Source organism: Tribolium madens, unplaced genomic scaffold, assembly GCF_015345945.1.
Source record: "Tribolium madens isolate multiple individuals breed KSU strain unplaced genomic scaffold, Tmad_KSU_1.1 Scaffold_97;HRSCAF=244;Tcas5.2_LG3a, whole genome shotgun sequence".
NCBI lineage: Eukaryota > Metazoa > Arthropoda > Insecta > Coleoptera > Tenebrionidae > Tribolium > Tribolium madens.
The window spans coordinates 2,280,772-2,295,271 of record NW_025401069.1 but is presented as its reverse complement, the minus strand read 5'-3'; the positions used below and the strand labels follow the sequence as shown (position 1 = coordinate 2,295,271).

At 31.7% G+C, this 14,500-nt stretch overlaps 1 protein-coding gene across 1 annotated transcript in view; it reads right to left on the bottom strand.

Moving 5' to 3' along the window:
• The window catches only part of LOC123014125 (heterogeneous nuclear ribonucleoprotein L), a 79,418-nt gene that overhangs the window by 57,734 nt on the left and 7,184 nt on the right, over positions 1-14,500 (bottom strand). The window contains exons 3-4 of the mRNA XM_044413030.1: positions 7,919-8,004; positions 7,628-7,724 (exon numbers count right to left, since the gene is read on the bottom strand). Of these exons, the coding sequence (XP_044268965.1) occupies positions 7,628-7,724; positions 7,919-8,004 (183 nt within the window). The remainder of the gene's footprint in view (positions 1-7,627; positions 7,725-7,918; positions 8,005-14,500) is intronic.

The following is a 14,500-nucleotide window of genomic DNA, read 5'->3' as shown; positions in this document are numbered from 1 at the left end:
TTCTTAAAGTCCACTTATTCCATCACGAATATTTTCTAAATTGTGTTCACCATTCAATATGTTCTACAGGGTGAGTCTTCTTAACTCATACGCATAAACTTGAGGAATAAAAGATTATGATCAATAATAAGCAAAAAATAAAAAATAAGTTAAATAAAACATTTTTATTTTTGTTGAATATCAATAAAAAATACCACCTAACCTGGTGGGATAAGTAAAGGGAATCGATTCACTTAGCTATTGACAAGCGTGGAGTGAATAAATGTAATAATGTCGGCACTGGTGTCATCAGTACACATTAGAGAGTTTTTGCAAACCGTAAAAAAGTTTAACGTATTACGACAAATGGCCGTTGCTAAGAAACCAAAAAATACGACGTTTACGTAAACGTCTTGAATTGACGGAATACGCCTTTTGCCCTTGAAAGACGTACACACGACAATTAAATGACGTTGTCGTTAAAGTTAACGTTAAACTAAACGGTTTACAAAAACTCTCTATTATCTGAAATATTTTAAAGTCTAATAGTGTATTTCGGTAACTAAAAAACTTTTTTTTGTATACGCTCTCGAAAACAGCTGTTTTAGAAACTCATTTGAGTCCCTAAAATGAGTCTTTTCCGGACTCAATAAAATAGTAGGCAAAATGGTTATTTTGGGTACTCAGTCCTCAAAAACAGGTTTTCCGAACTAAAAAATAAAATTGGTTACTATCGTGGTAAAATTTTGTTAATTAGTAAGCGGTGTGAATTCGTGTTTTGGTAGCTTTAACAAAAAAATGTTATCTTTTTTTACTATTAGTTATTATTTGTCATAACCTATTATTCCTTAAAATTTACGTGTAAGTCAAGACTCACCCTGTATATTTACTGTAAAAAAACAAATAAATATTATAAACAAAACAAACATTCGTTTATACCATTATAATTCACTATCTTAATTAATACATACACATATTAAATATAAGGGGCGTTCCGTTTTTATTGTTACAAATTAAAACAGATGATAGAATATTCAAGGAGGTGTAGCTTCCTTACATGGTAGTTATTTTTCAATGCAATCATGTTCATAGACAACTTTTGTCTTTTCTAAGACAAAAATAAATATTCTATCACCTGTTTAAATTTGTAACAATAAAAAAAGAACACCTGTACATTATTACATTCCTCCACATTTCTTTAATTTACTTCACACAATTTGGAACTTGAAGAGTAAACAATACACCCAACTAAATATTTAGATTTAATTAATCATTGTTGGAGAAAGTAAAACAATATTCTGCAAGTCACTACATTAGAACCAAACATTTCTTCCGCACCTAGACTATCAAGGGAATTTTTTAATAGTATACATCAGTGTCTTTCAAAGTGGGGGTCGCGAAGCCTCTCGCGGAGGGTCGCGAAGTGTGTCAGTAGAAAAAAAAACTAAATTAAAAACTAAATTTTAAAAAAATACCCAAGAGTCACATTAATATTAATATGAAGTGTGCGCCTGTTTTTCGTTAACCAATTTCTCCTATCGCGGATCCGTTTTTGCTACATTTAGAATCAAATATTTTTCTAAGTTTACCTGATTTCTCTGTTTGCCTTTTACTTGTTCCATTGACGAAAACGTCAACTCGCACAAGTAGGAATTGGCAAATGGAATTAAACACTTCAAAGCTTCTGTAGTTAATTATTAATTAATTAATTTTTTGTAATATAATAAAACACATGTTAGTAACAGCAGAGGGTAGGGGATCGCAAAATATTTTTACATACTAAAGGGATCGCGTCATAAAAAAGATTGAAAAACACTGGATACATACTCGTAGCCCTATACAGGTGCGCCAGAACTCGCGCCCTAGAGAAAAATGTCATATAAGGTAAGATCCCAGGAACATGGAAAAAATGTTAAAAAACTTTTATCTAGAAAAATTTCGAAGTTATGAGGATTTAAAGTTTGCACTTTGACTCTATTTATTTCTGTTAGAAAATTATTTTTCCTAGTTTTTTTGCTATAGGCTATTAAAAGAGGAATCAAGAAAGCTGTATCCTAAATTGTAACTCTGTTCAATGTTATTTGTGGCTTTTATTGACAAAATTTTTGTCCCTTTACTAAATAATCGTAAGAAAACATATACAAGATCATCAGTATCATTAAATAGATATAAAAAATGTCAAATGTCAAAAAATATGTGTCAAAACTTTTTGACAGATAGAATTTTTTAAACATTTTTTCATGTTCCTGGTATCTTACCTTACTTGAAAATTTTCTCTGGGGCGCGAGTTCTGGGCGCACCCTGTATGTATGCAATTATAAAAAAACGTCAAATATGGAAACTAAATGCAATTAAAAATTGATTTTAAGCATTTCAACATGCAACAAAAATGTAATTTAATATTAATTTTAATTTTAACTAAATTTTTCCAACACTAATATCTTATACTGTTTCGATAGTGATGCATTAGTAGAATTTCCAATGTTGAAAAAAATAGTAAATAGTAATAGCAATTAATTTAGTAAAAATTAATGTATCGTTTTCTAAAAACATCACTTATTGCAAACGTTACGCAAAAACAAGCTTCATTAAAATTTCATTTCATCATTTAAAACTACAATCAACAAATTTATTTGGTTATAAGAGTATATATTTTTATGAAAAACTACAGCATGTTTCGACAAAAGCCGACAAATGTTATTGCCGCTTTGCTTTAATTTTCATCCGCAAGCCCTCTTCTTCAATTATGTTCACTTTGACAAATTCGCAACAAAATCAATTCCTAAGCAGCAATCTACATCACTTGCACTCTATGAAATTCACTCGAGTATAAAGTAAAGAGATTGCTTCGAACCGTCCGTATCGGACACAGCTATGAACTTTCATAAGCAAAAAGCTTGTCTTTCGGACAAGTTTAAAAGTAAATTTGCCATTTAAGCTCGAACTTTGCCCTGTTGGGAATCCGTCGCGTTTAACTCCTTTATCTGCTGATCTCATTTCTTTTTTCCGACGAGACCTCGACACATTTCATTTGCTCTTCGAGACATTTATCATCCCTGAACTGCAGAGATTACCGGCATGAGACACACAGTATACTTCCACCAGCTGAGTAATGTTCGTGTTGAATCGGAACGAGCCGCTCGATTGTTGCAGGAATTATTCCTGCTACTAAGCGTTTCACTTAGCCGAGTCACAGACAGATGTTACGTAACATCTAGACGATCGATGCTTCGTCCACGCAATTTCAATCGCGGATAAAAATAGAGTGCAGTCGGAAAAGTTTCAGAAACTATAATAATCCGCTACTAGAAAGTTCTCAAAACTGATAAGCTTAATAAATCGTAAATTAACTAATTCCGTTCTGATATCTTCCAATTCATTTCCGGCGCCGTTAAGATCAATAAAAGAAATCGTAATATATTATGGGTATTCCGGAGGTTCCAACTTGGAGCCGAGCAATTTGTATACTTCACGGTATCCATTGAACATGCAAACATGTGTTTATTTTCATGATCTAATCAAAATACAGGATTCCTGGCAAGTTGCCAGCTTGCGCTTACTATTAATGCTCTCGCATGTAATATCCTCGGCGAAGATGGCCATATTCACGTGGTTTTATTTTTCCGTCCACGTGCCACGATCGACCACCGATGAATATCAACGGGAAAAAAGAAGGAAGAAGAATGCAACCGATAGCAAATTAAGCTATTAGTACACAGCACGTCAAACCCGCCCACCTGGTCAAAGACCCGCTTGATGATGGCTTCCACCGGCCTTGGCCTTGCTCGCTTCAACTTGACCAAATAATAAAAAGTGCGACCAGAATTCGTGAAATAAAGCAAAAAAAAAACGGCTAGTTTGGCAATCAACTCCGGAAAAATCAAACCGACCGGTAACTATTTTGAAACAGTATAAATATGATTAATCAAACCAGTACAATAAATCACTATTTCAAAAAAACATTTCATATTCAAAATTTTGCCAAAAACCTATAATAAATTGTGTCAAACATGCGCTCGTACTACTCTTTGATAAATTTATCAACACTTAGTCGTACGCTTGTTTCCCCAAGATCCAACTAAGTTGGCGATGATGGAAAAAGCGTCGTTCAATGGGTTTTTAAGTATGGTGATATATAATGCAAAAAATCGGTACTTTGTAGTCCCGTTGTTCTTCCACATATCATTCACAATAATGAGAACGAATTTCCACATCAAGAAATAGTAATAAATTAGCTTAATTTATAAACAACGTATAAAAATGTGAACGCATTATATTGATTTAAAAATAACCAAGTTCCAAATAAACGACGTATAATTTAATTTAGACCAGAGCAACGCAAACATTCTCAACTAGACAGTCACGGGTGGACCACCAGGAATCTCGAAAAAAAAACTGGGAGCGCTGTGAAAATATTTATTTATCAGAGAACAATTTTATTTATTTCTTATGTATCCGCAAAGCGAAAAAAAGATTTATGACTTGTTAAAAGTAAAAACAATTATGTCAATTATTTGAATGAGTAAAATGTATATTTTCGTGTTTCCTTCTTTTATACAATGATTCAAAAATAGCTATTTACGATATTATACCGGTAGCAAGATTTTTTGGCTGCGCCAGTACTTTACAGGTCGAGCCGTAAGGCGAAAACAAACTAGAGAAGGTTATACAATTTTTTAAAATTTGGAATCGAGTTCGTATCGGATTATGTACGTAGGTATTATTGATTGCATCTTAGAGACGCAGGCCTCGTAAAATTATGTAAAACACCCTATATAAAGAAGAAAATGTATAATACGAGTTAAATTTTCTTAATGTTTCTTTGATAGCTTAATATTACTGAAATACATGAAACTGGAACTTACACTGTTACTTGTCTGTGCCTAAATGCAGTCATTTAATTAATTAATTAATTAATTAATTAAAACCATTTCCAAAACCTGAGAGACTTTCCACTATGCATACAGTTTATATGTGACTCTTGTAAAAGATAAAAAAAATCATGATTTAAATTTTATTTTTTTGGAATCCAATCTAACATAATTTTAAAATTCTCCATTTTGTCCTATCCCAAATTTCGAAATCATCGGCCAACCACGATTTTTAAAAATTTTTTATGTTTATTTCACAAATCATCTTTTTTTATTTTTAACAGTACATTCATTATGAATAAAAAAAAATCACTTATTCATATAATCATTTTAAAGTATTCGTTACCAAAAACAACTATCTTGAAAAAAAATTTAAAAATCATAGTCGACCGATGTTTTTAAAATTTGGATAAGCCCCTATACCATCTAGACCGGCCTAGATGTTGATTCTAAACAACCTTTCTTAATAACTGTTTATTGTATTTGCCACATAAAAGACACTTTACAAAAAACTGTTATTTTTTTTTTAAATTCCAAGATATTTTAGCCAAACAGTGGTAAACCCCAAAAAATAACAATTTAAATCGAGAATTTGTTATCTATTACAGTATTACAAGAGTTGTGTCACCTATCCGCGGACAAATGTATACTCGTATTTTATAAATACATATATTCCAGCATGTATAATAATAAATAATGACTTTATTTTCACACTTTATGCTACAAACGAAGCTAAAATCAGCTAGTTGTAATAACCACCAAACTTCCAGACAAGAGGTTTTGACAGCTTTAATATATTCAATAATGTATTTTTTACCCAACAAACTTAACGGTGTTGTAACCACGCAAATTATCTTCTTGTACATTTTACAATTCCTAACTGCAAGTTTATGAAAGTTTAATTAAAATTTGTTTCTACGAACAGTGAAAATTTAATTAATTCTCAACTTATTTATTTTAGAAGTTCTGTCTCTTTAACAAATCTGTAACCGATTTAAAATTAATTTTAGCATACGGTATTAATAAAACTAACCGCCGTTCAATACCATCAGCTGCTTAGAATAAATAGATCACATATTTTAACGAGCTATTAAAGACCTGAGGCGTATTACGGTCTTTATATTTGATGTGGCATTAAGTACTAAGCTTAAATAAACACTTGAATCAATTTATCCATCCGCGATTTATATAATGTATTATAAGCAAGAACACGCACACATTCTATAAATTACAAACATCCTTGCATCACAAAAAGCAACCGTTAGATTTATACCGAAAAAAATATACGAATAAGACCAAGTTCGAGAGTGGATTTGTTATTTAGAATCTTACAAGAATTGAGAAATAAAAAATTCATGACATTTTGTTCCTTACTGCACAAATACACAAACCCAAAAACGAATTACGAGTATATCCACCGGAAATTAGACAAATCAACCTCATACTTATGTGATGAAAGGATTTGTGACGACAATGTCAACATGTCGTTCCGCATCGCACCAGAAATTGAAGGATTAACCAATGATAAAGCTGTCGTTTTCATCTGACGTCCTCTTAATCCAGTTTTACAAAACCTCATCAAGCGATAATTATTGAAAAATTCCACTTCTAATCCACTTATACTAAAGTAAAGTCATTGCTCGAACGGTGCAACTGAAAGTATTTAAATACGTGACGCTTTTGGAAATATCATAACAACCAACAGGTATTGGTGCAACTTGCCATTTAGAAAATGCAAAGGCGGTTAAACTTGGAGTTTTATTTGTCGACATGTAGAGTTGTTTTGTGTTGATTCATGCAAATTTAAACAATTTGTGCCTTTCAAACTGGTTCAGTTTAGGATATTTGATCACAAACCGTTATTTGCCACGATTCTCTGTAATGAAATTGGCTTTAACAAGTTAAACAACAAATAATTCTGACTTTTGAACGAAATTACAAAGGCCTTCACCAGGATGTTATTTTTTTTTAAAACCTTAATTCCAAAGCGGCTACTGGACAATAGGTTGTAAAGTTAACAATATCCAGCAGCAAATGATAAATCATAAACTAATAAGTAATTTAGTACTAATGAAAAGGTAATTAAAAATTAATAACCAGCCATATTACGCGTTACGCAATTTTATGATTATGACGCATCCATTACAAAAAGGTGAAATAAAAGCTGTTACCACACTAGTTTTCTAAGCATAATTTATCTTCAAAAAACTTACAAAAGCTTCCATTTTCGGAGCAAAAATAATTCATTCATTTCCCTATGAATGTAGTTACTATTCACTTTTACACTCGCGTTAAAACTCTAGCGTTTATGTCAGGTAATTCGACTTTTATGAAACTATAAATTAATAAGTCCACTAAATCGCAGCTACATGTGGCAGAATTGCAAAATTGAATTTTTTTAAAATCGTTTTACAAACTTCGCCTCTCAAAACCAATTTCAAGCCTTTCTGTTTTCATTTTTCCCATCCCGAATGTAATCCGGATCTGGCTAACACCCTCTAATTAACGTTCGCAACCAACCGCCGCAAGGAAGTTTATATCTCTAATAAACACTAAAAGACATAAAATGACTGTGTAAATAAACACACATGCGGCAAAATATATAACGGACGTTCATAAGCCGGTTTTTGCAAGAAACGAAATGCTTTATGGCTAATTATGACAAGGAAGCAATTACAGTTTCTTAAAAATTACTATGATAACGACACAGACATAATATACGGATTAGCATAGCTTTCAAGCGATAAAAAACTAGGTATATAATAAAAGAGACTTACCTTAGCGAAATCTATTTTCAGAGTACAACATCCTGAGTAGATGTCGGCTCCATTTAATGTTTCTTTTGCTCTTACGGCCGATTCTACGCTATCGAATGTGTGGAAAGTTAAGGAAAGTCATGCTTACTTTCTATGAACGCTAATTAGTGCGAAAATAAAAACGATTATCTACATGTTACCCGTGACAGTGTAAAATAATACATTCAATCTAAAGTACAAGTTCAATTATCTGTCTTAGGGCAACTGTAGAAATCGAATTTTTCAAACAAATTAATATGTATTCAAGGATATTCAACCATAGCTTGTACACCATTTTTCTTAAATATGACGATCCGTAAAACCTGGCCACTTGCTTGACAGATCGTGTGTAGAACATCCTGAAAAAAAAACACAAAGCTTTATTACAATCACCAAAAATTTCAAAATGTCGGTACAATACACAACTATAAAATGTTAACACACCTGTTTATAAAAACAAACTGTGCTTAAATAATCACACAAAGTAAACAAAAGATAATATTACACACGACAAAACTAAATTATAATGTTACAATGCAGATTATCACATCTGGTTCAAGTTTCTTATAAACAAACTTCCGTTAAGTAGGTAAGGCTTTGAACATCAACAAGCTTCTTGAATTGACACTAAATTTGGATGAAGGTTGCGATTTCTTTAACAAAGAAAAATTAACCAAAAAACGTTTAATGTCTGTTTCCTGTTATATCTTGTCTTCTTCAGGTTTACATTTTACAGTTTCCCTAATAAAATGTAGCATTGTATAGATTTCATTACATCAATTTGCAAGCATTTTCGTTACAAAGGAAATCTGCCAAGCTCTGCACAATGGCAAAGTACGAAGTAATCAGCTTGCACCTGATTCGTCGGACATACAAATTTCCGGCTATAAAATCCTCAAATATCGACGAATGAAGACAAAACGTGTCAGTCTTGTCACACGCAAAACAATCCTAATGAAATATTTGTCAAGGTCCTAATTTACGTGCGAAAGAAGCTTGTGTTCCAGTTAAATCTAATTTCGACTCGCGTTAACAGCAAGTTTTTCAGTGACGCCCATCCTGCTCATCACCATCATTCATTTGAAAATTGACGTTTCAGACAATGATAAACTGTGACGCTTTTATCGTACGGAAATTGCTAAAAAAAATTAAAAATTCACTCTTTAACGTCAAAACAAAGGTCAGATCGCAATCGATGCAGCTACAAAATCAAAATTTATAGATATAAATTAATGCATGCCCTAGACGATATAAAATTCTGTAAATTATTGCATAAAACAAAATGCAAATATTTCCATAATGTGAATAATTCCTTCCATCTCGGCACATAAATCTGTTGTTTGCCAAGCCGTCAACGAACACCGTGTGGTAAAAATGAGTGATTTACGACGCCGGATTGACAAAATTGACAACAAGTTTAAAGATTTATGAACTAAAACACAGCAGATTGAAGTGTTACGACAAATATCAATACTTTATAAAGCATTTAGATTTAAATGCAACAGCCATAATCCCGTTATTAGGTGATTCCATTAAAGTTGCATTTGTCCATCAAGTCAAGCAAGGAAAATTGTACATAGTAAATTTATGCAAAGTTGGCAATAGTAATTGTGTCCGGTCAGTGAATACAGTCAATCACTGACCAAATCATCCCCTGACGTCATCAACAATTTGTTCAGTAAAACATATTCTCTGCAAAATTAATGTCAAGTTCCTATTTAAAATTTCATGTGCTATTTTCATGATCTCTCATAAATTTTATTACATTTCAGTGAAGAGTTTTATGAAAAATTAATTTTGCTCTAAAAACATCATGCAAATCTAGTGAATGTTCCGTGCAATAGGTATGTTTCAAGTAGAATTTACAAATTTAACTGAATAATTAACTTAGTGCCGTCATTCTCACATTTGAAACCTTTCAAGTGGTCATAAATAATGATAAATATAAAATACACACAAGCATCTGTGATAAAAATAAAATAATATTATCATAAAAAAACATGGTTCTCACATACACAGACAACAGCCTGACACAAAATAAAAAATTAGATTTGTTATTAAGAATTTCGTGTTCGGAATAAAAGCACTTTTACATCTGCATAAAATGAATGGGAGAGCTTTTCTGGTACGAAATCATAAACAGCGTCCGTATAGCAAGTGGATCTGTATGAATTATGAGCGCAATGTCAGGTGCACTAAAATTAATAAGACTGAACAGGTGTGTTAAAAGACAACGCTGATCAAATGGCGTAAGACCGACCCAAGAACACGTAACAAACATGACACATATTTCTAAACATATCTCAGTGAATAGGCAATACTCCGAATAAACTCAAAAGAACACAATGCAACAACTAAAAAAAACAACCAAACCTTGCAGAAAGCGTAATAAGAAAGCTTCTGCAAATTGTCAAAAGATAAGAAAAGAATATACGAAACGTCTCCCTCATGATTATTACTTGCAATTTTGCTAAATAAAACAAAACCAGCTGCGTCCAACATAAAAACATTTTCAAATCGGTTCAAAATTTATTAATAGTCATTGAGAAAAATCGCTTCTGTGGCGTTAACAACGCCGACCTCAATTTTCTAGACCTGATTAAAGCTTTCCACCTTTACGTAGGAAGGTATATTTATTTATTTATACGTTTCAAAAATATGCTGCCGAATAAAGATAGAAAAACCATCTGTTTGATCCGGATAAATCATTTTCACGAGTAGAAAACATTCACGAGTGGTTTTCATAGATATAGTCTGAAATTTTGCAGACGCAAACTAATGCACTATAAATACTCCATCGTTTCGATTCATCTTTGGCTGAAGACGTCAGTAATTCTGAATTGAGAGCTTATCAAATCAACATCTATCGCAAAATTTCACATTAACTGGAAAATTAAAGATGAAATCTGTTACAGTAAGTTACAAAGCAGTTTCAGAGCGAACACATCTTCTATTTTTAATTCAATTTGAAATGAATTTATTGCCAACGTTTTGTCATTTATTGATGGTTCTCCCAAGGCCCCTAACTAATTGATGGAACTCAAAATTATCTAATTCCAAGGAGACTTAGGAGATAAATTATTTCAAAAAGTATTCTAATTATTATAATTATTAGGTCTCATCTCGTGACAAAAAATTCATGATTCAATTTGAGCAAATCAATAAATCCTACCTTAGTATTTTATTAATTTCAATTTGTACAAACACGTTAAAATGCCGGTAAAATTTCATGAAATGGATAACCAGCGTTGGTGTTAAATTACATTCGATAATTTCCAGGTAACACAATATTATCCCAGGCTATTTAGAGCCGATATAATTATCAGAATAAATCGTTAGTAACAACAAATACTGCGGCAAAATATGCACATAAATTTATTCGGAAACTCCTAATCGAAAAGAAAATTGATCGCGATTCATTAGCATACAGTTCAATTATAAACAAGCTATAAAACTCGAGATAAACGAAGGTAATTTACGTTCAATTTAATATTTAGGTTCCCCTAAATTAAGAGAATTATATGTATAATTTATAGTTAATTCGCACCGTTATGTTTATCGATTTGCTCCATTTTTTCTCATTCGACATAATAACTTTGCATCAATTTCTCGTTTCTGACATCCCCATAACATTTCTGGGTTTAATACGACATCGTAAATAATGCACCCCGTGGAAACAGAAAACATGCTACTTGATCTCCTGGTTCACGGCAAAATTTGTAGAACGGTTGATGTTTATGACTGGTTTTGTAACATAAAAAACATTTATGCCTAAAGAAAATACTAACGACACATAGACATTTTTAGACTCATAAACGAGACTAGACATCAGTCGCATTTTACTCGAGAACATTACTGATGTGCTCGATTTAGAAAAGAAATGAAGCTCCCCAGAGACTTCAACTTGAAAAGGGTTTCAATTGGTTTTCTACTTCACTTAAAAAAATTTAAACTGCACCACGCAGCACACCTAATTCAATGACCCTTTTTTGTTCGTTTTCCCTTCAAATTATTTCGCGACTTTAATTAGAAGACTAGAGAGAAATTTTAAGAAAACAAGGAAAAACATGCAAAATTTAATTAAGAATAAAAAAACGAATGCTTTTAGATTTTGTCGTTAAAAATAATGATGAAATAAAATACGAATTCCACTGTCGTGTCAGCAGAATCAATACCAATAGAAATTAAATAAAGAGGTAAGAGACATACGGTAACAAAGTATTGCCTAAAGCTATTGACCACACAGTTCAATAAATTTGAAACGACCATGTGATAACATGAAACAGTAGAAAAAATAAATTCATATTGCAAACTATGCTATCGTAAATAAACAATAATAAGTCTCTGATCAGAGCTACCCTTACCAGCTTTTTGAGACGACAATTTTGCTTGCACTGAAATCAATAATAACATAGTCGTCATACTCTAATTCTAAAAATTTATTACACAAAAATTGAAAGAAGTAGAATGTTTTTTTGTTCCCGCAAAGAAAAAAAATACACACTTTAAGGCTATAACATTTTCTTGTGTGTTGCATTTGTTAAAAATAATGTTAAAAAAATTAAGAAGTTTGTTAAAAGTTCAATACCTTAAAAAAAATTATAGACACCCCTTATTGATTCTGCATCTAAGAGATTTAAGGCATTTAAAAGTATGTTTTTAGATAAACAATTTAAGAATCTATTAGATGCAAAAACAGAAAAATAATCAGATATTCCATTTAAACTATTTAAGTTTTAACAAAATTCTACGTGTTTCATCTTTACAAATGCAATAAAAAATTATTATACCCTTAGTTTTTACTTTCTTCTTTAAGTAGTAACAATTTTTTCCTATCTGTCTTAGTTTTTGTGTTATACATTTTTAAGAAGAGTAATTTTAAACATTTTAAATGTTTCCAATTTTGCACACAGTACATTTAATTTTTTATGGTTGAGGGGTTGCCCAAGAATGGTGTACCAACAGTACTAAAGAGTTGATATAACCGACTATGTATTTATTATTATTCTGAGCCCTCTTATTGTTTCTTTTTTAAGAACTGTTATAACATTATACATAATTATGGTAAATTTCAAGTTCTCTCGCAAAAGCTTGTTAGCCTTCTTTGATCTCAGTCATTGAACAATTCAACGGAGGTTGTGTCTCTGTGCCCTGCGATAGTACTTTCTCATCGAGTTTCGCATCTTCTAACAATGTAAAATGTTTACTTCTGCACACAAATAGGGAATAAGTGACTATTTATACTAGAATTATTGGTATGTGTAAATGTGTAAATAGGTTCTTGATTAACCCAGAAATACCAAAAAGTTCAAGCGCAAAAAAATTTACTTGTTTATTTAAAACTGTCATTCTGTAGTTCTATGCACCTTTCTGTGGTCCTGAGATTTTTTTTTTAACCTTTCACAATACACTTTTCATGTGTCATTATCTCTTATTCTGTCGTACCCATTCGCATCAGAACAACTTACCTTGAGAACTTCCAGCCCCAGCACCATCTAATGTTGACTTTTTTGATCTTCTCACAAACAAAATGTAATTTTCATGTTTTTTCTACTTATTTTATAAGTGTGATTATTTTACTAAGAAATTATTCGGCTAGTTATTTGAAACAATCCATTAACTTAACCTAAAATGTCAATTTTTAATAGTCATTAAAGTTTAATCACTTAATTACAATTGTGATCCATTGTTAACACAATTACTCATATCAGAACATTACATTCAATTAAAATAATTAAAGAAACAGCATAAATACTAATTACTCATACTTATAGTGGTAAATGCAATGTTGTAGGAAATTGTTTTTACCTTTTTAAGCAAAAAAAAAAACAAGATAGAGAATCCTAATTGCCAAAATTCCCTGACGTAAATAGAAATTATTATTCAACAGAACTAATTAAGATGATGTTACTTAACTTCTATAAATTATTTTTTCTACTTTGCGTTCGTACTAAGGTCCATTACGAAACTGTTTTGAGTTTCGTAATGAACAAAAACAGTGCTATAAAAATTATACTAAAAAGAGGGAAATTTAGTCTTATAATGTTGGCGACCTAACCGTTTTTCCATCGAACTGTCAGTGTCAATCGGTCTAACGCAAATGAAATTATTCAAATACGAAATTCTTGCTGTGTTTGGTTTAATTAATCATCGCAAAAAATATTCCGAATGAACATGATTATAGTGGTGCTTACGCATACCTTTAGATCATAGAACAAAGTAAAATAAAAGGTACTTACTGTTACTTTTGAGACTTTTGTGGTTAGGTAGGTTTTGCCGTCAACTTACTGAATATTGGCGTGTGATCTCACAGGGAGTAAACTGTTCATCGTATTTGCCGTCAAGGTCGGTATTTCTAACGCCATACATTGCAAAACGTCTTCGACACCTTCGAAATTCATTTTTAGGAATAAAATAATGACGTTTCAAATTAATTTATTTCATAGCCACCTAGCCACCACGCAATGTCGCCAACTGCCGCAAAATCCCTACATTCCAAAATTTTTATTTTTTGTTTAAAAAAGTGCAAAGTAGAAAAAATACTGTATGATATCTCGTTTATAAGGCATTTTGTCTCCTCGCTGCGCTCGTCGTGTCCTAAACACGTGCGTGCGACAAAATGCTTCTTATAAAATTCGTATAATAATATACAGAGTATTTCAGAGTATAATGAGCCTGACCACATTTGAACTGCAGCCAGCAATACATTTGCATAGGCTTCATGGATTTTGGTTATGAATTTTAAAATTAATAAAACATACCTAGTTATCGCGTGACTGACACAAAGAAATTGACAAGACAGAAAACACAATTTTTAAGGTTATTGTCTATCTACCATTGGAAAACACTTTCAAG